Consider the following 26,866-nt stretch of genomic DNA (forward strand, 5'->3'; position numbering starts at 1 on the left):
CCATGAATGGTGCCTAATTTAATTGCTATTTCTAACCAACTAGTGGAAACTTACACTTTTTTTCTATTCTCTAGCGCCTTTGTCGACTACCTCATAAGAATTTGTACAAAATATTTGTGTTAGCTAATTCAAATTAAACAGTTTAAAAATAACCAGCTCGACTTCTCACCATGGTTACCCAGGTGTATTGGTGGTTTCGTGCCTATGATGATCACATGTCAAGGTGCAGCAGTTTGCATTCACCAATATTACGTCGAAACCAACTAATGCTTCTAGTACAGGTAGGCGATGCCCCTCCCCCTGCATGCCATGCTCGGTTGTAATGTCTTCTTTTCTGTTGGAGGGCGGGTTTTTGGCTAACTGTGAGTCTTTCCCCTCAGGTTCTGTGCAGGTAGGATGTGGCCTTCTTGGGCCTCATGTCTGCAGAGGGAGGAAGGTGGACCAATGCTGCCTTTTCCGGATTTATTGTTTTTGGGAACGAATTCCCCAGCACTGCACTGATCATAGCTTTAGGAAGGCTGTACCCAGCACCCCGTGAAACCCTGCAGTCCTGTTCCTTGCGGCCACCCAGGCGCGCAACATCCATTGGAATCAAAGGGCTTCAGTCCGTCGTCCCGTCCCCCCCCCCCCCCCCCCCCCCCGTCGTGTGTGGCAGTTCGGGCTCAGATGGCTCCCGGGCACACACACAGCCGCACCCGAGCACTTCACAGGTCTTTAAAAGACCATGTGCATGTTAATGGGGCTTTGATGTTGTGTCACCCCTTCCAAGAGCCCCTGCAGCTTCACTCTGCCTTGTGCTTAAAGTTTCACCCCCCCCCCCCCCAAAAAAAATTCTTAGCCCTCCCCCGAAATGTGGCTCTAGTTGCGCCTCTGCGGCCACCGAAGGACAGCCTACCTTGTGACTCCTATTCAGGAGGTTGTACATGGCGGTCTTAGTCTGCCTCGATTATGTTATTTGCTGGGAAGCTGATTGACTTGTTGGTTATCCTCAAAAATACATAAATTAAATACGGTAAAACTACTCCAAGCATCCTCGGCATACACGATGTAAATATAACTGTAGACCTACGGTTTCATTTAATCGAGACTTGCGAAGGTGGCCCAGTGCACAGAGAAAGCACTGGGTTCAACGAAGGAGCCAGGGAAATAACATCTCTCACACTTTAAGACATGTGACGCTAAATAACCGACACATACGTGATGCCGACTCTTCCTATGAACGCTAGTGATAATTCTGTCCTCGAGAAAAACTTGCAAACAATAGTGCATAGTGTTGCATTTTAAAGCACGATTTTACATGAATTTGGTCAAAAACTGCATTTACTTGCATTGACTTATTTCTTTCATTCTTTCCTTCCTTCATCTGTCTTGCCTTTTATTATTTCATTCATTCCGTTCTACAATTCTTTGTTATTCAGTCCTTCTTTAATTCCATTTTATGATTTATATATGACATATTGTGAAAAAAGTATGGGGGAAATGTTCAGCAAGCTGTGTCGTATGTCTTCAGGCTGGAATGCAAAACATCTTTTTTTTACACTTACTGTCAAAATCTCGCCTGCCGATTGGAAGTTTTGCTGAATTATCCTCATCGCCAGCATCTCGCCTTTCCTGCTCTGTTTCCATATTTTGGCCTTCAGAGTCAGATGGAAAAACCACTGGTCCTGTAAGAGCCAGGTAAGGCAAGTGCTTCTTAGCCAAGTCCAAAGGTAGGCCGCTATGGCTGATGTAGGTATGTTTCTGGCCCAAGTTCTGTTCAGAAAGAAAACATGGTTGCCACATGAAATTCAAAGATGCACAGTGGTCTAGTTCAGTTAAAGAACTCATAATAAAAAAGCATGTTGCATTTTTTTACAATTATTATGGTTGAGCACATCTATATTGCTAGGTTGGATGTGCCATTTCATACAGCTGTAAACAATGATTTTACTATTTTCTGAACGATTGCCACGCAGTTTAGCGTACTATGAAGGATGAAAGGCTGAGTCAGCCCTTCTGGGATTAGGCATTGTGATCTGCAAGTTTCTCAAAGATCTCTACAACCTACGCTACCACACAAAGAGAGTATTTTATTAGCTATTTTTAAATAACGTGTGTTATTATTATATAACTGGGTGTCAGTCTTTCCTAACCCCAGACTTAAAAATGTAATAAAAGCAGAGACTGACCTACCAGCTCTGAACTAAATGAACCATTCTTACGACATGTGCAAGAACACAATTCCGCCATTCACAGTGAAGACCGATAATGGTTGAAATGGGCTGACCCACTGCGAAATCATTCTGTGGTGGGTGGATCAAAATGTAAATATGCAGACAAATGGCTTAAATGAGATGACTATAAGTCCCTCTGTGTACACCCATTTCTGTATTTTTTTTTAGGATTTAAAAAAAATAATTTAACTGTCTGCTGGACAGAACTAGCATGTATCTTTGGAAATAAAAGACGGAGTGAAGCAAGCTCTTGAGGGTGCATTTGTTTTGAGTTGGAAGGAGGGAGAGGCAAGAAACAGGAGTGTCTAGACTGGAAATGTAGAGGAAATGAAATTGAGGGTAATGGGGGAATCTGAAAGGGCTGGCTATGGGAGAGCGCATTATGAGTGATCTACCTAATTATGAACTCTCCGCCAGAAATTACAATCTTTTAAAATTGCAATTCAATTCCATGAATGTTTTGAGTTATTTTTATTAAGGAACCAAATGTTGGACCTTGCGATTTTTTTCATGGGGGCAAGCAAGGAAATACTTAATCCAGGGCATTAAACATTCTGTACTTTTATACTTTTAGAACACCACTATGCTGCATGCCGACTGGCATTTCCTGTTTGTTGCAAAAAATGCAAATATGTAGCTGGTGATGGTCCAGTAAAGGTTGCTAGACGCGTTTTGCAGCACTGTGGCTATACCTTTTTTAAATGTCATTGGCACAATTCTCAGAATTGAAGGACGATTTTAAATTTTGAACACCCCTACCTTGGCAAGTCTCTCTTCGTCTTCATCCAGAAAGCTGCTGTCCTCGTTCTTAAAATGTTCTAGAGGGGAAGCCATGGACTTCTCGGCTGTGTCTCCGCTGCGGAAGGCTTTTCCAAGGCTAATGGTGTCCAGGAGCATCTCGTCGCCTTCAGCTTTCCGTATGGACTTGGAGAAGGAAAGCAGGAAGCCTTGAGAAAACAAAGAGAGCGCCATTACTAAACAAGACAAGAAGCGCATCCTTACCATCCTCGACCACTTTGCATAGAGCAGCGTAGCAAGCCGTCTCTTGCCCAGAGCTATGACCCCCACTCATTGGTGACGGCCATTATATAGCAGCAGAGAGACTGGAACCCATTGGAGGGAGGGCTGCCCCATTGCTGGTCAATGACTCATCAATGAAGAGGGCGACTTCGTCTTTTTGACGCCTATCACTATGAAAAGTTAGGTTTTGGAATGACTCAATTAATCTTCACTTTTCGATTGAATGACAAATACACTCATAAGAGAGGCTCAAGACTTGCGGATTAAGATTGCATCTGAATAGAGGGGATTTTACCTGCGCGAGCAGGGGGCCATGAAAACCATAGTCTTTCTTCTGTGCGGATTATGTTTTGGTTTGAGAGGTCTGAAAGCGCCACTTAATTTTCAACGGGAAGAAGGTACTTCTGGACAACCAACTGAGTCAGGCAGATAAACAAGGAGCCTTTGGACTGATACTTCTTTATCTGTTGACTGAGATTGTGGAATGAATGCAATCCCAGCGGGGGGGATTTACATCAGGACAGAAGAACTGCAGAGTGCCTTTTGTGCCCCAGCCTCTTCCAGCATTCTCTTTGTAATGCAGTTCATTACCCAGAGGGCTGCTCGGCTCCTGGAGAACGTCTTGCTGAGACTGTAAGAAGCCAGAACCCACGCAGGTGTTTCAAGTGGGGATGAAAGCGGAAGGTGTTTTTAATGAAGGTGTGTTAGGAAGGTCATTCTTGGTCCTCATGGCCTGCATTTGGGCTGATAAAAGGCCTTCACTTGTGTAGGTCCCATTTGGTCTTAGAGAATTTCATAAAACTGTTACTGATTGAAACTTTAAACGGAGCAGGCAGGCCATTGTTCCAGGCAGCTGAACCCATGCTACAGGAAACTGCTTCTGAATACAGTACAGTCGTTTTCAGTGACTAGACCTTGTGCATTGGACCTACAAACACAATTTATTTATATATTTATAGTTTTAAATGTGTTTATTGGTATGAAAATCAACTATGCAGCATCAGCAAAAGAAAACCAAAGAATGACAGCATTCCAAACTTTATCTGTGTCGAACCCACAGGAGTAAACTGCCATGCAGAGTGAAAACAACCTCCAGTTTGGTTTCTGAATAAGCTGTTCCCCAGGAGATTAATAGCGAATAAAACAATACCCTTCAAAGAGTCAGGGAGAAGAACAATATACTATTAGGGAAAGGAGAAAGTGCAACATATATCTACATTCTGTTAATTAACCAGCATACCCCCAACTATCAAACCCAGAAAAAGAATCCTCTAGGGCCACACTGGCACAGTAACCAACTCATCCTGTCCCTTTCTCCCATATGCCAATAGGGAGGCCCAAACCCATTGCTCCTTATTAACTAGTTCCAGAGACTGAGGTGACTAGCAAGACATTCATTGAGTCAACATGCTGAAAAAGGAACGTGGTCGCTCCATGCGCCATCCTCAGCAGACCTCTGTGTACCAGTGGCGCATTAGGACCTCTGCCTTCAAGGCCTCACGTGATGTCCACTAGGGCCCTTTTCTGGTTCGTGTGGTAGGACTCAGATAAGGAAAATACATAATAGTACTCTTTCGTACAGCTGCAGGCAAACCCTGGTCCCTTCATTCCAGTGAGTACATTACCCTCACCACCGTGCCCTATCAGAATCTCCATACTGCTTTGGATTTGGGGAGGGTCCAAAGGCTTTCACAGCAACGTCAGTCAGCACTCTGCGCCATGCCCAACAACTCAGGAGCTCAGATATATAGCCACGGAGAGCACTCCGCTATTTCTGATGTCACGCCCAAAAATCAAGTGTAGGTGCCCTTCCTCCTGTTATCCAATACATCAGTCTTATCAACCAATTTGAGCAAAGCAACCATTCCATTCTTCCTAAGAGACCACAGTTTCCGCAGCCGAGCCATATGTTGTGCCATCCCACCTTTCATGCAGTGTTACAGGTGCCTCCTGCTTTTGTTCCACTGACAGGACAATCGTTGCCAGGTCCTCAAACTTTGTGCTGCATTGTACATTGTGGCTTCAATTGCAGTAACTTATTTATGTAAATTAGACATTTACCAATTTAACCAAGGAACCCTTTCCTTAGGTCATCTTGGTGCCAGTACAGTTCTTTAGATGGAGTACTTTGTGAAGCAAAGAACACTGCTTCAATTTTTTCACCTTCCCTTCACGGTGACTCAGCATGCAATGTTGGAGCAATAAACACAGTAAACAGGACTTCCAGATAGGATGCCCCAATTAAACAGATGCAAAAAGAGCAACTGATGGACAATGTTGAACAATATCAAACATTCACCCCAGTGCAGAGATCTGGGCTGAAATCAATCATTTGCTTTACTCCCCATGCCATTCCAGTTTAAACCCAGCCATATGCAAACCAATCTTGATAATGCTACCAATGGGAACAGTCCAGCCCGAACTGCTAGGTCAGGTCCTCCCTGGACTGGAAACAAGTTTCCTGAGACAAGTTTGGGGGATTCATCCCACATCAGCCAGGCTAGCTTAACTCCGATGGCATGGAGAGCACGGGGCCCACGTCTGAGCATACCGGTCTCACCTGGGGTGACATATGCAAAAAGAACAATTGATGGAAAGAATGTTGAACAATGTCAAACATTCACCCCAGTGCAGATATCTGGGCCTAAATCCATAGTTTTTTTGCTTCTTGTGCCATTCCAGTTTAAGCCCAGCCATATGGAAATCAGTCTTGACACTGCTACCAGCGGGAACAGTCCAGCCCAATCTGCCAGGCCAGGTCCTCCCTGGACCAGAAACAAGCATCCTGCAACTGGTTTTAGGGCTTCACCCCTCATCAGCCTGGCTAGCTTGACTCCAGGGGCATGGATCGCACAGGACCAACGTTTGGGCAAGAACATTAGATTTAACCCAGATATCTAGACTGGGGGTGAATGTTTGATTTGTTTTGCATTCCGTCCATCATTTGTGGGTCTTTTGCTTTCTTGCCCTAAGTGCACAGGGTATGCTCAGCTGTGGGTCCTGGGCTCACAGTGCCAGTTGATTCAAGGTAGCCTGGCTGATGAGGGGTGTTATCCCAAAATCGGTCCCAGGCTACATGTTTCTGGCCTAGGAAGGACCTGGCTTGGCAGTTCGGGCTGGACTGTTCCCATGAGGCGTAGGGTCAAGACTGATTTGCATGTGGCTAGGTCTAAACTGGGGTGGCATGGTGAGCAAAAGAACAATAGATTTAACCCAGGTCTCTAGACTGGGTTGAATGTTTGATTTGTTCAGCTTTCCATCCATCATTTGTGTTACTTATGCTTTCTTGCCCTACATTGTATTGTATTGTAGGTGTTATTTATAGAGCGCACTTTGACCAATAAATGTATCCTGGCGCTAACCTATTTTGTAAGATGTAGCAGATGGAAAGCTAAACAGTGGCCGCTAGTGGGGAAATAGCCAGGTCTTCAGTGCCTTCCTAAATTTTTGTAGGTCAGTTTGAGAGTGTAAGGAGGCTGGAAGCCTATTCCATAGCTGGGCCTGGGCGGCGGCCAGAAGTTCGATGGTAGGGACATCGGGATTTTGGTGGAAGGGCAGCAAAGAAATTCTGTTTTATTTCCATTCATCTTCTGTGAATTGGAGTTCATCCAATCAAGGATGTCAATAGCGCACGCTTGAAAGTTTCTGATAGTATCCTCCTGATAATTATTCAATGACAAAATTAATTGGGTGTCTTCTGCGTAGTTCATTAGTTCGATGTTATACATTTTTATGAGTGTAATCAAAGGTTTAATGTAAACATTAAACAAGATAGGACTTAGGGAAGAGTCCAGGGGGACACCATGAGTTGTTTTTCTGAATTTGGAACAAAACGGGGGGAGAGATACGGCTTGATAGCAGTTGTGCAAGTATGACTTTAGGCAGTTTAACATTGGTGCCCCCACACCCGCTGCTGAGAACCTGGATGTGAGGATATGATGGTTAACCGTATTGAATGCAGCCGATAGATCTAGGAGGACAAGGACGGCTGATTGTCCATCGTCAGTGGTCCTCCTTAGCTCATTGGCTGCGCAGATCATGTGGGTTACTGTACCATGACCAGGACGGAATCCGAATTGCTCCTCCTCAAGCCATGCAGAGTCTTCTAGATGTTGTGACAGCAGTGAACTTATGTGCCTTCCCAAGATTTTTATAGGGAAAGGAAGAAGGGAAATAGGTCTGAAATTAGTCCAGTCTGCGGGATCAGAAAGAGCTTTTTCCAGCAATGGTTTTACTATTGCTTTCTTCCAGCAGTCGGGTACCCTCTGGGGTTCCAGAGAGTCATTGCAGAGTTGTCAAAGGGGGCCTGCCAGCTCTTCTTCCCATACTAGCCACTGCTTTGAGGGCATCGGGTCCAGCGGGGATCCTGATTTAATAGCTCTAAACAAGGTTTTGAAGTCTTTGCTGGAGATAGGATCCAGTCTGGTGAGTGTCACCAGTGGTAATTCGGCAGGAAAAAGATCTAAGGAGGGAGGGACAGGAAGTAGGTTCGAACTGTGGGAATGTGCACTCGAGTGTGTAACTGTTGGTATGTTATTGAGCTCTTCCAAACTAGTTGTGATTTTGCTGTCAAAATATTCCGACAGGTTGTCACACAATGTCTGTGACGGAGTGATCACTTGCTTGAAGCAGGATGGATCGGTTAATTCTTTAAGAATTTCGAAAGTTTTCTCCTCTTTATTAGGGGCAGCGGTGATCTGCTCATAGATGTAATTTGCTCTGACCTTACTTAGTTTGTTTTTATATTCGTTCAGTGTACTTCTTAAAATGAGCTTATCCATCTCGAGGTACTGGCGTCTCCATTACCTTTCCAATTGCCAACATCTGAGTTTCGCATTTTTCAGCGTAAGATCGTACCAAGGAGCTGAGAGCTTTTTTGGTTTCTTCTGGGTAGTCAGGGGTATAGTTTCGTCTAGACTTTTTATACTTTCCATTTCAAACCTATTATAGTTCAACTCCGTCGAATCTGTTGATGAAAAATATGGGATCCTAATAAAGGGTTTGTTTTTAATTTCAGGGAGCTTATTCCAAGCTCTACCTTCTATTGAATTTCCTACTGGCTTGGCGAGGGAACAACTTTTAGCCGAGTGCAGATGGAAAGTAATTAGTGAAGGGTCAGTCCAGCAGAGGGGAGTGATATCCTGCGCCGGGTATGCCCAGACGTGGGTCCTGGGCTCACTGAGCCACTTGATTCAAGCTAGCCTGGCTGATGAGGGGTGTTATCCCAAAACCAGTCCAACGCTACTTATTTCAGGTCTAGGGAGGACCTGGCTTGGCAGTTTGGGCTGGACTGTTCCCATGAGGAGCAGGGTCAAGACTGATTTGCTTATGGCTAGGTCTAAACTGGGGTGGCATGATGAGCAAAAGAACAATGTATTTAACCAGATCTCTTGACTGGGGTGAATGCTTGATTTGTTTTGCATTCCATCCATTATTTGTGCATCTTTTGCTTTCTCATACTAAGTTCGCCAGGTATGCCTAAACGTGTGTCCCGGACTCACTGTTCCACTGGACTCAAGCTAGCCTGGCTGTTGAGTGGTGTTACCCTGAAGCTGTTCCTGGATGCTTGTTTCTGGTCCAGGGAGGACCTGCCTTGGCAGTGCAGGCTGGACTGTTCCCATGAGGAGCAGGGTCAAGCCTGATTTGCATATGACTGTGTCTAAACTGGGGTGGCATGGTGAGCAAAAGAACAATGGATTTAACCCAGATCTCTTGACTTGGGGTGAATGTTTGATTTATTCCACTTTCCATCCATCATTTGTGCGTCTTATGCTTTCTCACTCTAAATGTGCCAGGTATACTCAGCCGTGGGTCCCGGGCTCAGTGTGCCACTGGATTCAAGCTAGCCTGGCTGATGAGGATTGTTAGCCCGCAACCAGTCCCAGGAGGCTTGCTTCTGGTCCAGGGAGGACCTGGCTTAGCAGTTCGGGCTGGACTGTTCCCATGAGGAGCAGGGTCAAGACTAATTTGCATATGATTGGGTCTAAAGTGGGGTGGGATTGTGAGCAAAAGAACAATGGATTTGACCCAGATCTCTTGACTGGGGGTGAATGTTTGATTTGTTCTGCATTCCATCCATCATTTGTTTGCCAATTAAACAATTGACTGATATAGGTAGAGACCCTACATTATCATCTCAGAAGGTGGCTGCATATAAGGTTAGATGCTCAATAAAAACCTAGTCATCGGATACAAAATCTCCAATAGTGGGAGCCTCAGTCTGACAGCCGCATGGAAACACTGTCTCTCAATAAAGACAGCAAACTCATCCTCTCACAGACAAATGACCCAACAACCATTAAAGACAGGTTCCAAAGTTACATGAAGGATGTGGCCATCTGAATGAACAACAACTATCTCAAACTCAACACAGACCAAGCAGAAGTACTCATCTTTGAGAAAGGCAGGGCACCCTAAGGAACAATGAATGGTGACCACCTGAGCTGGGCCTTACCCACAAATCCACCAAACACTCCTGCAACCTAAGCATCATCCTCGATAGCCAGCTATCCATGAAGCAGGTCAGCAGTGTTTCCTCTCCTTGCTTTCTCACCCTCCGAATGCTCAGGAAAGTCTTTATATTGCTCCCACCCAACACCAGGCGAACTGTCACACAAGCTCTCATCACCAGCAGACTCGACTTCAGCATCTCCATCTATGTAGAAATCACCACCCAACTCATGAGGAAACTCCAGACCATCCAGAACGCACCAGCTCATTCTCGAGCTCCGATGAAGACGCACATCACCACTCACATCAGGAAACTCCATTGGCTACCAGTCGTGAATAGATGCTAGTTCAAGCAGCTCACCCACTCTTACAAGGGACTACGCAACAAAGGACTGGGCTACTCAACAAGCTAGTGCATTTCCACCAACCTACCAGGGAATTCCATTCCAGATTTCTCCCCCTATCAGCTACCCAGCACATCCACTGGACAAACAGCAGAGGCCGCTCCATCTCCAACCTAGTGGCTAAGACGTGGAACCACTGTTCTCTGTAAGGTCTGCGCGCGCACCTATGTCTCCCAGGCAGCTGAGGACTGTCACGCCACCGCTTTTAAAATGCATGCGGCGCGAAAATGGTCAGATTGTGTGCCTTTTTTTAAAATAATCATGGTAATTGCAGCTCCCGTCATGTGTTGCAATTAACATGATTACTTTAACAAAGGAACACAATCTGCCCTGCAGCTTTGCCCTATTAACAAATTAAAGGCAGCAAGTCTACAAGCATGACGTGTGCTTTAATTTGATTCTGAAAGTACATGTCGTGCTTGTAGACTTGCTGCATTTAATTTGTTAATAGAGAAGGGCAGATTGTGTTGTGGACTCGGCTGGGCAGTGTCTGGAGTCTTATCTCCGGCACGCCTACGTTTTTCACAGGTCTTTAAAGACCATTTGCTTATTTACATACATTTGTAAACTGGTTACAGAGGCTTAGATTTTTTTCTGGTTCCAGTACCCCTTGGCCCACCCCCCCCACTCTGCCTATTCCTTTGTGGTAGTGTGAGAATCCATTTCATGAAAAGGAATATAGATTAGGGTTGCCAAAAGAAAAATGCCAGCCATTTGTTGTTTAAAGAGCCCGCAAAGACCTCGTCTTGACACTAAATAGGGTTATAAATAAAAAAGTATGTATTCATTTGTGATGTAAAGCGATACAAAAGGGGATGATGGATGGAGCGTTTGAGCAAATCAAACACTCACCCCCAGTCAACTGATCTGGGTTTAATCCATCACCATTCTTTAGCCCACTCTGCCACCCCATTTCAGACATGGCTATATGCAAATCAGTCTGACCCTGTGCCTCATGGGAACAGTCCAGCCCGAACTGCCAAGCCATGTCTTCCATGGACCGGAAACAAGCATCCTGGGACCGGCTTCGGATTCATAATCCTCATCAGCCAGGCTATCTTGAATCCAGTGGCCAAGTGAGCAAGGGACTCACGTCTGAGCATACCCTGCCACACTTAGGGCGAACAAAGCGATACAAAAGGGGATGATGGACGGAGCGTTTGAGAAAATCAAACACTCACCCCCAGTCAACTGTTCTGGGTTTAATCCATCACCATTCTTTAGCCCACTCAGCCACCCCATTTCAGACATGGCTATATGCAAATCAGTCTGATCCTGTGCCTCATGGGAACAGTCCAGCCCGAACTGCCAAGCCATGTCTTCCATGGACCGGAAACAAGCATCCTGGGACCGGTTTCGGATTCATAATCCTCATCAGCCAGGCTATCTTGAATCCAGTGGCCAAGTGAGCAAGGGACTCACGTCTGAGCATACCCTGCCACACTTAGGGCGAACAAAGTGATACAAAAGGGGATGATGGACGGAGCGTTTGAGCAAATCAAACACTCACCCCCAGTCAACTGATCTGGGTTTAATCCCTCACCATTCTTTAGCCCACTCAGCCACCCCAGTTCAGACATGGCTATATGCAAATCAGTCTGACCCTGTGCCTCATGGGAACATTTGTGATTTGACATTTCTGTCTTTGTTCCCTTTAATTATCAGTCATGGATCATTCAGGCATCCCTAGAACACAATTACAAGTACTTTCTAATTATATTTGCTGTTCGAAGTATGCACAGATACGTGCGGAAAATATGGCTTTCGGTGACTGTTTATTTTTGTACTGTCTGGATATCAAAATATTGACCGTACAACCTTAATCATAACATTGGAAATTTGTTGCAGGATCACTACATTATTTTTTCCTTCACCCTCGATCACTGATTAACGCCATAATAGCAATACTTTAACTTATATCTGAAACCCTAAGCCGCCGTCAATAACATGCTGAGTTACTTTGAGTGTCTGTGAATGCACCATGCATTCAGATAACACACTCCTCCTTCTCGCCCTTCACTTTCACGCTACCCAGCACTCACACAGCGATTACAATGTACTCACACCGATTACTATGCACTCACACCATTCACCCGCTCACCCTGCACTCACAGCGATCACTACACTCCCAATGCACTTGCTCTGTTCACTTCATACCTCACCCTGCAGTCACACAAGCACAAGACTCACCCTGCACTTATGTGACACTTCACTCACCTGTCCCCCTCACTGCTCAATCTGCAATCTCACTCAAACAAGCCCATCCCTAACCATGAATTAATTCGTCCCACTCTGCACTTACATCTGCACCCAAATTCATATGGTCACCTCACTCACCTTGTAGTCACTCCTCTTACCCTACTCTCACACTGTCGCATTGCTCACTGTGCACTCATATGGGCACTCCTCCCACCCACACAGCACAGAGGGTTAATGTGCCTGCTACACAGAATGTGTACCATGCAGATCATAGAACTGAGTGTGAGTAAACTAGGACTAGCGCTATAAAAAAAAGAAATGTTTGTCAGAAAGGTGCTATATATGAGGTGCATTTTAGGTGAATGATTGTGAGGGAATTCATGGAGAAGCAGGAAATGGGGAGGGGGCACCAAAAAAGACTGCACCATGTGCAACCATGGCTAGGGCCCGCACTGGCTGGGAGTGTAGCCCCCCGAAGTTCGGGTCTAGTTGTGTCCCTGAGCAAGCCCCCAAAATTGGAAGGGCACTAACCTAGTTAACCTGATCATACTGTTAAAAAAATGATGTAACCAATACAGCCCTGCAGCCACAGTCTGTCACAGAACTACACACCACTGGCAATGACCAGGCCGGCAGCTCTGCTGACTTAATGCGCTGGTGCTGAAATTAATTGGACCGGCACCAGGTGCTATTAATTATTGAAAGTACATTTTGAAGCAGTGAGAGAAATGCCTCATGAGGCACTACTTATTTTGCGAGGCGACTCCCGAGGAGCAGCAATTAGTACGGGCCGCTTCACCTTAACGAATTCCTTGGTAAACGCCGGTATGTTTCTCAATGTGGAAACCATACACTGTCAATTATATGCCGAGTTGTCCTCTCATAGAAAGCAGATATTCTAATCCACAAGAGGCCTAGCAGATGCGTTGTGAAACAGGCGAAGGAGGTGCACCGTTAGCAGTCACATACTCAACCCATCTGTCGCACACTTGACACCACGGCGATAGGCGACTCCACCATTCCATCAAGTCATACTTGCCCTGCACCATGAACATGATCCCATATGATTCCCCGTAATTCCCCCTCAGTCACTGAGAACTTACCACCAGGTTGCCTTTGACAGCACGGGTCATCACTGCTTCCGCACCACTTGGTCAGGGCAGTGATGTGCCTACTCCAGCCTTCAGCCACTATGGCTCTGAACCTACTTGCAGCGCTAATGTGAACGCGCACCCACTGCCTAGCCCCTCACGCATCTAGTGAAAGTTACGATTCTGACTCAGCTTTGTTTTGCTTGGAGGGGGCAGTCTGTAGAAAACTGAAATAAGCGCACAGGAGTTAAAATCAGTCAGTTAAAAATATGCACATGAGTTAGAGTTAGTCAGTGAAAATCAATCAGTCAGTATTAGTGCATGATTACTAGCCCTCCTGAGGACCCGCAATTATCGTGACTTTACATTTCAGTGCGGTGATGCAGACCACCGCACTGAAATGCGTTAGTCTAACACCTGATGCATGATACTTGGCAGGGCTGAGATTTCTGAGACAATTTAAGGCATGGCCAAAGTGGGCTGTGGCCTAGGGCCCCATCCTTTCAGCAGAGCCTCCTGATAATCTTGCCGTCATGACCTTGAATAATTACTAAACGGATTGTTTTGAATACCATTATCCCTTAATTTATTTTTAAGGAGGGTGGTGTGAGAGTCTATTATAGCCATTCTGCAGAGAAATGTTTATTTTTCATGCAACATCCATAAAAAGTTTTCTTTTAGATTGCAATAGGACCAAACATATGAGAAATGGGAGTGTGCCATAGATATTATTTGCAGTAATATTAGTGAACTGCTGATGTGTTACAATATTGATAACACACATCACTGTCCCTGAATATTCGATGTAAACACATTTAGAATTCGGAAAATTGCGCTGCGGCCTGTATACTGTCAGTGACCTGGCCTATGAGGACATCAAAGAGCTGAAATATAATCATTAATTTAAACCTGTTCTAAACAGGGGCACCCAAAATAGGTTTGGCCCAGGGCCCCCAAAAACCTTAAGATGTCCCTAGTAGACTTGCTGCATTTCTTTGGTTAATAGAATTCAGCTTCGGTGCCAGGGCTGGTTCTAGGGCGGTGTGACTGGTGGCACTGTACTTGTGCTTACTTCGAGTGGGAACGCCGTGTATGAGGGAATATTATTGTTTTAAAAGCACTTGCTGCGACATTCCTTGCCCCAGCAATTCTCATGCAATAATAAATATGTCAAAATAACTCTCAGAGTTTTCTCTGGTGGAAGTTTTACCGTAGCAACGAGGGTTAATATGCCTGCTGCAAAGAATGTGCACCATGCAGATCTCAAAGCGCAGGCTGTCCCATGGCGGTGCCTATAATAAAGGCACCGAAATTGGAATGCCAAAGCGAATTCCTGCAGGGCATGGACTGCCAAGTCCATGCCCTGCAGGAACTGGGGGTGCGTGCTCACAGGGGGCATAACATGTGCTCCCCTGCATGTATCCCCAGGTATGCGTTCTTGTATAGGCTTCCAACATTTCCCCACCCTATGAACAGAGCTCTAGTTGAGAATCTTTCGTGAAATCTTATATTGGAACTACCATTGGAGTCCTGTGCTGTTCTAAAGCCAAAGTGTACTTGCCAGTGTAACCAATTTATGTCATAGTTTGTGTATTTAAATTGCAAACCTGTCTTAAGACCCATCATGTGGTGCTGTATGTGTGGAAATGCACCATATTGTCACTTTTTAAGCAAAAGTTTGGAGCGATTTGTGGACTGATATTTGTCACTGCACCCACATGCTCGGCCTGGTCCTTGGCACACATAGCAATGGCTGCAGCGCACAGAGACCTTACACTGCAGAACACAGAGGAAAAAATTAGAGGGAACTTTGCATGGAACACCCACCCCTGAACCTCAGAGCCTCAACATCACTCCAACAGTTCAAGAAGGACCTCAAGACCTGGATGTTCAACCAATAGGTACGGGCAACGTGATCCTACAGCATGCCCTAACAGCACCTTGAGACACCCACGAGTCAAGCAGCCGTGCCATTCGAATCCTGATTGATTGATCTTTTCAGCTTCCTCTCCACCCTGACTTACTGTCCAGGTTGCCACTCTGGTAGGCTGAGCTTAAGTTATACTGTGAGCTCATACAGATTTCCCTGTCCACATCTCTTCTCTAGGGCACAGAGCTACCAATGCATCCTTAACTACCCTCCGGCTCATACTCAGAGGGCTGATAAGGCAAGACTGCCATCACTGTATCTTGGAATTTGCACAACTGTGCACCCCAGTAGATGGGCCAGAGGTAGCATGGAGGGCTACAGCCGTGTAATCCATTGGCCTCAGCTGTCAGTGCTCTATAGAGTTCTCCACCTTCTTATAGCTGCACACCAGCAGAGCTGAAGATCCAACCCAGAGAAACAGATGAACAGGCTTTTGAACGAGGCTCAATCTGGGGTTTCAATTAATTGCGGCCACCTCGAGGCCCGGCTGGGTACGACCCTTTCTGATGTATTTAAGAAGAAGGTCATTTGCATGGTCAGTTCTGTAGACAACTTTTACAAACCGCTAAAGTTCCTCATTTAGAATTTTTTGTATCTGTCACTTTGAATGCCAATAATGGACAATAGACACAAATTGATAACTGTTGACCATTAACATATAATCAACTAGATTAGAGTTGATAGGTGATGGTACAAGTAGCAGTTAGCAGTTGCATTATTTACAATTTGTATTTTTATTCGTTTTTCTTTCATGATATAGTTACTCCTGCTGGTCCACCATCTCAATAGGCGATAGCAGTAATTTGTGGCACCACTGGTTGGAGGCCATCCATGCTGAATATCGCCGGCTGGTGGCTTTGAAGGAGGAAGAGGCAGAGGCAGAGGCATGTGCGACTGCCCCAGTACCTCCAGCCAGCTGCCAGCGCCTCAATCCTGGCCACACCATTGCCAGCGGCGCCGGCAGTCGGAATCCACCAATGCTGCCTGCCAGCTCATCACCCAGTGACCATCTCCTCCACCACATCCCACGGGACCTTGCGCTGCTTTTCCTGCAAGGTGGCATGAATCTTCACCCTCATTGATGCCCTCTGGGCCCTTTTTAAATATATTTACCTTGGTGGTGGGAGGGACATTTGTTGTGGGTGGAGAGAGTAGGAATTGGAAAGTGCAGTTGGGGCAATTTTGGACTTTGTTTTGGTCTGTTTGGACATTGGTTAGGGAGGTATATTTATTTTTTGGGGGAGGGGTAGGCCTGTTGTGTGATGAAAGGGTAGGTATTATTTGTTAAAAAAAGAAATGGGAATTTTTTTTTCATGTCTTTTGTTTTTGCACTGCTTTTAGCTCCGCCTTAATTGGCAAAAAGCTGCCCTCTGAACATCACTTAACTGTACATTGACTTTTCTCTCTAGACTTTCCCTAGCTGATTCTGGAGTCCCTTGCTATATAATTATTTATTTGCTAGGTTACTTACTTTACCTTTGCTTGAGGATGGTAACTTTTGCCACTTTTGCAGCACCAAGCCAATTATCAAAGTATATATATCAATTAGTTATACCCTTGTCCTACTGCCCTCTGTAACTATATTGACTAGTAGGGGGTCTGCCCATGCCTATATTGCTCTGTGTAAAGTTATATATATATATATATATATATATATATATATATATATATATATATATATATATATATATATAAGAAACGTAATCTTCAGTAGAAGTTACTAACTAAACAAAAACACTTAGTTCTCGTCCCAGAATAGATGAAGTTATGGCTGTACCTATCTCAATCTTCTAAAATCTTATTGCAGGGTTTCCCAAGGTGCCTTTTAACCCCTTCGACGCTCATGACGAGCTGGGCTCGTCATGAGGTAGCCTCCTCGCACGCTCATGACGAGCCCAGCTCGTCATGTAAAGTGCGTTTTTTAAAACATGAGCACAGGAGCGGAATTTCGCTAGCGCTCATGTGGTTAAATGGTGGTGGTAGTAGTAGCAGGCTTGTGCGCTAACAGGGAAGACAAGACATCACAAGTGAGGTCCCACTCCCCCCTAGGGGAACTCTAACATTAGGATTTATCAGAAGGATCATCCATCACAGAAGACTACATTGAAAGAAAATACAGAGTTAGTGGGCTATATATATAATCACTTATCAAAGACAGAGACCAGACTACCACCATGGGACAAAGAAGACCTGATATAAAACTAGCAGTAGTAACGTCTGAGCAACGGTGAGCTATTAAACTAAACTTACCAAGCCATTGATTCATGAGGAGGGGACTCAGGACAGAAGAAGGTTAAGCGTGTAAGCAACACAAGGCCTGAATGAAGATGGTGACGAATGCTGTTATATATGATTAGTATGCGTGGGTGGGTAAGTGGGGCTGGCGTGGGCCATTGCTCAAGTAAGAGAAGATCCTGCAGTGAGTTGGTGTCACTTTCACCACATCAGCTTTAACAAGCGTGTGATCAATTTATTGTGTAAATTCATAAGTCACACCTCAATATATCACACAGCCTGGGGGAAGGGGTTTTGGGGTTTGATGAATGGATGGGAACATGAAGTTGAAGAAAGGAGTGACAAAGACAATTACTACAAAACTATATTCATCACAGCGATGAGAAGCACATCATCCTCCTCAAATCTGTTGTAGAAAGAAATGAAGGAATGACACAGTTCAGTAAAATGCATTGCAAATTGTCCTTCAGCCCCAGAGACCCAAGTGTTATCTAAATGTTCTGTCATCCAGCTTTGACAAATACAAATTATGGAGAAACGAATTACAATAGTTCTAAAAATGATGATTGTTAAAAGAAAAATTATACTGCATATAAAGGTAACATTGGGTGGTGTATCTGCATTCATCCAGGAATGTCCCACTTGGATGCTTGGCTGAACCAGTTCAGTAAGGTAAGCAGGAGTGTTATGGAGCTTTTGCCTTTCATGCAGGATTAGAGAAGGCCTGTGGCCTGTAAGACAGAAATGAGATTGTAGAGTCAAGGAGAAGGACAGAAGGTAAGCTTCATGAGGAGTGGGCCAAGGGACAGAGGAAGAGCAGAGGCTGCTGCAATAGTTTTTTATGTTTCATGTGAGAAGTGTGAGCAATTTTACAACCAGTCCCAGGCAGGTAGCTGCATCTTGGACTCCCAGTGTACACTGAGCCAAAAGGATGGGGAGCTTTGCCCCCAGCTGACCCATGCCGCGCACGCTGCTCATCTCCCGCGGCGCGGGACACCATACTTGCATTCCTTCTACGAAGTTTTTCGCCGGGACTTGGACTCCTAGTGTCCGCTGAGCCACAAGGAGGTGGAGCTTTGCCCCCGCTGACCCGCACCGCACACTCTAAAGGTGCTGCTCATGTCCTGCGGTGCGGGCTCATCAGCACCCGTCAGAGCCCAGAGGAGGCTGGGCTGGGCCCCCACTCTTGGCTTCTACACCTTTATCTTCAGCCTGAACCGTGGAATAAGGTTTTGGACTACTGCTTCCGATCACTAAAGAATTATTCAATCATTGGAGTTTCCAGCTGGGCCAGGACTCGCACACGGTCGGACTGTAGGTAAAAGTACCATCTTCTTTTTTCCAGCGCACGACCTCTGTGCTGAACTTGTTGGCTTACCCTTCCCTTAATTTTAGCATCTTTACTTAACTGTATGGCTTTGTGGATCTTGTGGACCTTAACAATTACATCTCCTCCATTAAGATGTCTTGGCAGTTGTGGTGTCTGTTGGAACAGACAGGGCACTTTCGGATTCAAGCATTCAAGCATTTCCACAATGGGAAAACGTAGGGAGGCGGCAGGACCTACATCTAAAAAATCCCTCGAATACGGTGAGCACTGTGGATGCTTTTCTGCAGCGAGCTGTTGGGGTCCTGGATAAGGAAATCAAATTGGCTACCAGGCAATAGTCTTGTTCACCCATCCCCTCCAACCAACAGGGTTTAGTTGCAGCCCTACAAGAAGGCTCCCAAGTTCAGGCACAGACAATTCATGTAGGACTGATGGACATAGTACAAGAGCAGGTTGGGGCTACCTCCCCTCTTATGCCAGAGGTCTCTACAAGGGATAACACCCAGTTAGCAGCCTCTAGGGCAAGTTCTGGTGTGACCCCTGGTGCTGGGACAGGAGTGGGGGGCTTAAAGAGGAAGCGTACTTCAATGGTGGGTCCTTGTAACTGCAGAAAGAACACTGGCACACAGTTAAACTTAGCAGTGCTCCAAGTAGGGCCCAACTTGGACACCATTTCATTTGGCATGTTCAAAGCAGCCCTGCTGTCAGCACTGGACACCAAATTGGACCATATTTTACTTCGATTATCCATGTTGGAAAACAATCTATCCATATTGACTGCCTTACTGCAAAGGGACTGTACCTCTCCTGTTATAAGCCCCCCTTCCCCAAAGGCCACGGCCATTGTTAATAGCCTCTGCGGTAACGTCATGGGACTGGGGCTACAACTGAGACCATCACAGAGTGGTCAAGTCATGCTGTAGCTAAAGCCGGATCTGATATGTTAGTATCATCATTCATTATTATCATCAACTTTATTTCGATCAGGGAAGATCATAAAAGTACACAGGACATTATATATATATTGATTTGTGTCTTAAAAACAATTATTTTTTATTTAACAATGAAGTCTACCAACAACTGCAGGGTGTGGCGATGGGAGCATGCTTCTCCCCCAGTTACGCGTGTTTACAAGTGGGCTGGTGGGAGAGGCATGTTCTTGGTGGGCTCCGTGATTGTTTGGGAGCCTCTGAAACTGGTATTGTTAACATGTGGCGTTTTATAGACGATGTGTTTATAATATGGCAAGGTTGCAAAGCTTCTGCTGAAGATTTTGTGAATAACATCAACACAAATTCATTGAATCTTGAATTTACAGCTAATATTAACAATGTTAGTGTTGACTTTTTGGATGTAGAGGTTTATATTGTGGACAACAATATCATGACTAGGATGCATAGAAAATCCACGGCAGGTAATTCGATTTTACATGCCCAAAGCAATCATCCTCGCCATCTTATTAAAAGCATCCCTTATGGGGAATTTTTAAGGATTAGGCATATTTGTAACAATGAGATAGACCGCAAAACATGTCTTGATGATTCCTTTCAAAGATTTTTGCGGAGGGGATATAACGAAGATGCCCTTACCAGTTCCCTTAAAAAAGTGATGTTCAATCAGACTACTTCTATAGTCAACTCTGGGGTTACCACTGATGACACACTAGAGCTGGTGCCCACTAAGACTGAGAAAACTGCTATTCGTTTAATTAACACTTTTATTAATCAGGAAAGGAAAATCAGACAGATATTAAAATCTAATTGGCTTATCCTAAAAACAGATATCACATTAGCCCCCCTGTTGGAGGACATGCCAGGTATCACTTTTCGTACAGCACCCTCTATGAGGGATGCTCTGGTTAAAACTAGTCCAGAGATTAACATCTAACCTAACTGGCTATCCAATAGAACTGGGTTTCGTAAATGTAGTTCTTGCAGGGCTTGTAAATTTGGGACCAACACCACTGAGTATCATGAAGGGCTCACCAAGACTGCGATCAAGATCAACAGTCTTTATACCTGCAAAACTGATTATGCGGTTTATGTTTTAAAATGCACTTGTGAGCTACTATATGTTGGTAGCACTAAATTACAAGTGTATAACCGCATTTTACAACATCTTCGGGCGATAGTTAATTCTGACCCAAGTTACCCAGTGGCGCGTCATTTCAAATTAGTTCATAATAACAACTTGAATGACTTACAGTATTTTGTTATTGACGCTGTTCCTTTGTCCAAAAGAGGTGGTGACAGAGAAAAGAAATTAAGACAATTGGAAAGTCATTACATAGTCCTCCTCAACAGTAAAATTCCCAATGGTACCTCGATAGGACCAGCTGGAATGGAGGTTGGCACAGCCGTAGGGCCAGCTGGAGTGGAGTTTGGTATCATGGTAGGACCAGCTGGAGTGGAGGTTAGCACAGCGTAGGACCAGCTGGAGTGGAGTTTGGTACCACCATAAAACCAGCTGAAATGGAGATTGGCGCAGCCGTAGGGCCAGCTGGAGTTGAAATTGGTACCTCGGTAGGACCAGCTGGAATGGAGGTTGGCGCAGCCGTGAGACCAGCTGGAGTTGAGTTTGGTACCTCGGTAGGACCAGCTGGAATGGAGGTTGGCACAGCCGTAGGGCCAGCTGGAGTGGAGTTTGGTACATTGGTAGGACCAGCTGGAATGGAGGTTGGCACAGCCGTAGGGCCAACTGGAGTAGAGTTTGGCACTGTGTTGGGGCCAGCTGGAAGTATTTTCTTAAATGGTCTAAAATAGTGGGGTTTGCACTGACATGGCTGGTACAAGGCGAGGCTGGAGTCAGGAATAGAAAGCTCTTGTCTGCCTAAGGTGTCTAGCATATTTCAGTGCCATGAATATTATCTGACCTCTGTCTAGAATTGGTTTCATATTAGTGTTCAGCGATTGAGTCAATACTTTAGTACAAGTTCAGTCACATCTCTCGGTTTTTTAGATCTTGCCTTGCTTTTGAGATTGCTGATATATATATATATATGTATATATATATATATATATATATATATATATATATATATACATATATATATATATTCACTGAAAAAGCATAGGTTTCAGGCCTTATATAGTTAGGAATTAACATATAAAAAACCATTGAAATTCCTCCTATATAGTTAGTTGGACTAACTATATATGGCGCACCCGCAATCCACTGCTGATGATGTCACATATTACATCATTCATGACGTGGTCAGTGACATCACTGATGACATCACTGATGACATCTCAAATGACATCACTGATGACATCACTGATGACATCATCCAGTGACTGTGTGTTTCTGTAAAGTTTAAATATGTTTTACATATTGAAGAATGAGTGGATGTATAAGTGTCTGGATGAAGGATTTAGTAGGTGCGTGACTGACTGTATGAGTGAGTGATTAAATGTGTCTTACTGAATGCATAGGTTAGTGACTAAACTGAATGTGTGCATCAGTATGTCTGTTGTTGTGTAAGTTGCTGCATGCGTTGATCAGTAGCTACATGAGTGGCTATATGGGTTATTGATTGGTTGCCCAAATATTTGTATGGGAGACTGAGTGTGTGTGTGGCTGGCTGGGAGGTGTGTGACTCTGTACAGATCAATGTGTACTTGTATCAGTGATTGTATAAGAGAGTAAGTATGTGTTACTATATGTTTGAATAAGTAAGGTGTTGTGTGTATAACTATATAGATGAGGAAATGGAAGTGTGATTGATTCTTTCATGACTGACTAGGTGTGTGAGTAACTCCATGGATGAGTGGCAGTGTGTGAGTGTCTGCATAGGTGTATGAGTGCATATGATAGTATTGCATTGATGAGTGACTGTATGTATGAGTGATTGTATGGGTGAATGAGTGGATGTGTGAGTAGACCTAGGAATCGGTGAGTGCCTATGTAGTAACTGGTATTGGTGTGTCAATAGTTGCAAGAATGGTAGTCTTTATTTAACACTGGGTGTATCAAAGGTTATATTAGAGTGTGAGGAGGTGCATCGTATTATCACATGAATGATGTACTCAGTGATGTCATCAGTGATGTCATTTGAGATGTCCTCAGTGATGTCATCAGTGATGTCACTGACCATGTCATGAATGATGTAATATGTGACATCATCAGCAGTGGATTGCGGGTGCGCCATATATAGTTAGTCCAACTAACTATGTAGGAGGAATTTCAATGGTTTTTTATATGTTAATTCCTAACTATATAAGGCCTGAAACCTATGCTTTTTCAGTGAATTTCAATGGTTTTTTAAATGCTAATTCCTAACTATATAAGGCCTAAAACCTATGGTTTTTTCAGTGAATTTCAAAGGCTTTTTAAATGCTAATTCCTAACTATATATGGTCTATAACCTATGGTTTTTGCAGTGAATTTCATTGGTTTTTTAAAAGCTAATATCTATAGCTGTAAAATATATTCTTTATTACGTGACGTATCACGTAGCCACGTGAGACGCCTCATGGGTGAAAGAAATCTCATCAGACGCGTTTCGGGCACATCCGTGCCCTTGCTCACTGTGTGTGTGTGTGTGTGTGGAGGGTCAGTTAGCCTTACTGTGAATGGTATTAGGACAGGTATGTTTTGGCTCCGGTGTTTACTTTGACAGACTGGTGTACTTCATACCTGAAATTATAGTCCGTTACCTAGGTCACTCAAATACGTGTCCATTGTGCTTCCTTCTATATATTGCTTAGTGAGAGGATCCAAAATTTCATGTGGCTCAGCCACTGCTCCCAAAATCAGTTTCCACCCTGTGATGATAATCTCCCATTATTTTACCCGTATATTTACATGTCCGCCTCTTACGTTTGTGCAGAAGACGCCTGTAGTTCGTATTAGACCAGCGAGGGGATTGTTAGGACCTGTTGCTAGTGGTATTACAGACGTATATGTGTGATGTACTGAAGCAGAGGATGCAGTGCATAGACAACAAGTATGGGGGCTGGGCTCCGGGGTGCACTGCTCGAAGATTAACAGCATTATCAGTTCTGGAACGGTCTTGTTCAAACTGTAAATGTAAAACTGAAAGAGTGTGAACGTCACTCCCAGTAGACCCCGCCCACTTCAACCACTGAAGACTCTATTGGAAACTATTGCAGCCCTGTTATGTTATGTAACATTTGTTGACGCCTCTGTATGGAGGCAGTGCAGTTGAGAAATGATTTATTTCCTGCAGTTTTAAATAGCGCGAACTCGACCCGAAGGTATCGGAGCGCTTTTCATGAGCACAAGGTACATGACGCAATTACGCATTCATTTTTGGTAGGCACGGGGAGTTAAGTGATTTGCCCAGAATCACAGGATGTTGAGAGGACGCCGAGACTCGAACCTGGTTCCCAGCGCAAAGGTCGGCAGCTCAGCCCGTTGCGCCACATCCTCCCCCTTGTTGAGTATTTCAGACCTGACAGATGTGGTAATTTGTGTATTACAAATACAGGCATGTGTGCGAATGAAGGCTGTGCAGCCGAGTATGGACTGCCGACCTGCCGTTGATGCTCGGTGCCTGGGTGTGTGTGCCACAGCTAGGTCTGTGTTAGAGGCCCTGCTGTTGGTGTTTATTACAGGCCTGTGTATGACGTGCTAAGGCTACATTGCAGTAGATTACAGAACTGCACGTGGTGTGCGCAGGGTTCGCCGTCGGCCACTCCTAGAGAGCAGGGCTTGGTTTGAAAAGCGCCCTGTGTGCCACATGCCGGGGCTGCTGCCGGTCTCACTGAGGCGCTACATTCCCGCCCCTTGCCCTCTCCCCCTGTGGAGGTCACGGGTCTTTCATAGCTATCAGGGCAGAGCCGGGCTGCTGAGTGCGTCCCTCGGGACCACCGATGCAGGCACAGGGGCTGCCTGAAGGAACCTGCATTTATTTGGGGTATACAGTGGCAGCAGGGCACTGGGCTCTGCCTCTTCAGTGAACACAAGTGCATCGTTTCAGAGCAGTTCACCAGATGAGCGCGAGGCAAGGCCTAGGTTACACACACTTTGTACCAATGCAGTGCCCAGGGAAAACGACATTTGCTGTGATCCAACGGTGCCAAAAGTGCATTTTCGCATCGGTGGGTCCATTCGGATGCAAGGGATGGTGCATCATTTCTCTGTACAGGAACACCCTTCCCTATTCCTGTACACTATCATTTTCAGTGTGATTTCTGATTCAATTTTTATGCGTCATTTGTTGTATTCTCTCATTGCTACCTTTAAGCTTTTCTAATCCCTTGCCTCCTGCCTCATGTTTGATTTTCCTGGCAATTCCCTTCCTCTACAAATCCGGTCTCTTCCTCCTCATTTCCGTGTTCTGCCTCCATATTTCCCTTCTGTACCCCCTCAATAACCTCTCTCCTACACTGGCCCTGGAATAGAGGTGGCCAGGCCAAGCAAGACTTGCCGACTCGAGCCAAATGTCTGTCTCTGGCCCGGCCCTCATCCCAAGGAGACGTGCAAGCCAAAATAGAGCCGAGCCAAGCACCCCAGACACTGCCCTTACAGCTCCCTAATGCAGTTTATAAACATTCTAGTCTCTGGACTGGTTACGTTAAAGGTGCTTGTTTGATGTGAGTGGGTATGTCGGACCCTGAGCTGCAGGTTGCACGTTTCTCAATGACGGCTGGTCACTGGTGAGCAGCCTCTCCCAGCCTCTGCGGGATGAGAGAGTGCTCTGTTTTTCTTATCCATTGCTGGCAGTGAGGTCCGGCCGGCCCCAGCATTTCCGGGTCACCTCGGGCAGCGGGGCGGCCCGATTTCAGGCAGGCAGGCGGGGACAAAAACGAGGTGGGCACTCAGCCACAGACGACGCTTCTCTTGCAGGTGGCAGGGCTCCCTCCCATCACGGGAGCCCTGCAGAGTCAGCCGCCATCTTCCTTCTTCCCCCTCGCGGCGGGGGCGGGCATTTCCAGCCGGCCGCGCTGGGATTGCCAAGCCGGCCCCAGCACTTCCGGGTCGCCGCGGGCAGCGCGGCGGCCCTATTTCAGGCAGGCAGGCGGGGACAGTGCGCGCACGGGTGCGCGCCGATAGATATATAACTGATTTTAAATGCAATTTTCTCAACAAATACTGGACGGATTTAGACCATTTAAAGAAAAGTCTCTTCCATTTTACCAAATTTCAAATAATTCCGTTCAGCCGTTCGGGCTGTAGCCGTGTCTAAAGGTCCTATGGAAATTTGCATGGGGAAAACACGTTTTGGGACCCCCCTTTTATCTCAGCCCCCACTTGACGAACCCCCCTCAAACTTTCAGGGAAGGAGCGGAGCGTAACGGGCCATCTTCTTTGAGAAATTCACATAGATTCATTAACCGACGCCAAAGTTATTCCCAATAGAATGTTGTGGATTTCCTATGGAAACTAGGTCCTAACTATATATACCTACTGGCGACCGCCAGTAGGTAATATCTATGATATCAGAAGCAATACTATTTTATGCTTTACATGCATTTCTTTTCATTGACTGCTTCTCTGACCCTCCTTTTTACACCCACAATTCCTATCCCACTTAGAAATTGTGAGTGTGGATCAGTTACGCAAACAGTGTCCACTTCTATCACAGGTAAAACTCACTGACACACAGATCTTACACGTTGCTATGATCGAGAAGTGTCAGTTTCCACGTTTGAATTAAAATGAACTTCTGGGTACCGCAAACGATTCTTAACTCTTCCCATTACATTATGTTTGTCTATGGAAAGACTAGTTTGGCTGAGGTTTTTGAAGAATGTTAAGTCTATAAGTTTGCCCTTACTAAATCAAAAGGTATAAAAAAGAGGAAAAACCTTTGCGTCACAGAAACCACCCTAGATGTGGCCATTGATTTCTGCAATTTCAAAGCTGGTGTCGCCATTTGTTTTTTTTAAAAAGGTGAACTCTCACACACTCGCGCTCTTTGAACTCCCACAGCTGTCGGTGTTTCCTCTCACTTAACCAATGATAAAAGCATTGTATTGTCTTAAACAGTCTGGAAATGAAAGGCATGGCACTGAAACAATTCCATCTAA

The 26,866-nt window shown here is 45.2% G+C and overlaps 1 protein-coding gene across 3 annotated transcripts in view; it reads right to left on the bottom strand.

Annotated features, from left to right (window-relative positions):
• PMCH (pro-melanin concentrating hormone) overlaps positions 1-26,866 on the bottom strand; it is a 62,697-nt gene that overhangs the window by 17,441 nt on the left and 18,390 nt on the right. For 2 of the 3 annotated variants that reach the window (XM_078674725.1, XM_078674733.1), the window contains 2 exons: positions 2,973-3,160; positions 1,545-1,752 (listed from right to left, as the gene is read on the bottom strand). In XM_078674725.1, the coding sequence (XP_078530851.1) occupies positions 1,545-1,752; positions 2,973-3,110 (346 nt within the window). In that variant the 5' untranslated portion in view covers positions 3,111-3,160. Of the gene's footprint in view, positions 1-1,544; positions 1,753-2,972; positions 4,765-26,866 lie in introns of those variants that run through there. The other variant, XM_078674715.1, reaches the window with a different exon arrangement.

Source organism: Lissotriton helveticus, chromosome 1_1 (genome assembly GCF_964261635.1).
Source record: "Lissotriton helveticus chromosome 1_1, aLisHel1.1, whole genome shotgun sequence".
Lineage (NCBI taxonomy): Eukaryota > Metazoa > Chordata > Amphibia > Caudata > Salamandridae > Lissotriton > Lissotriton helveticus.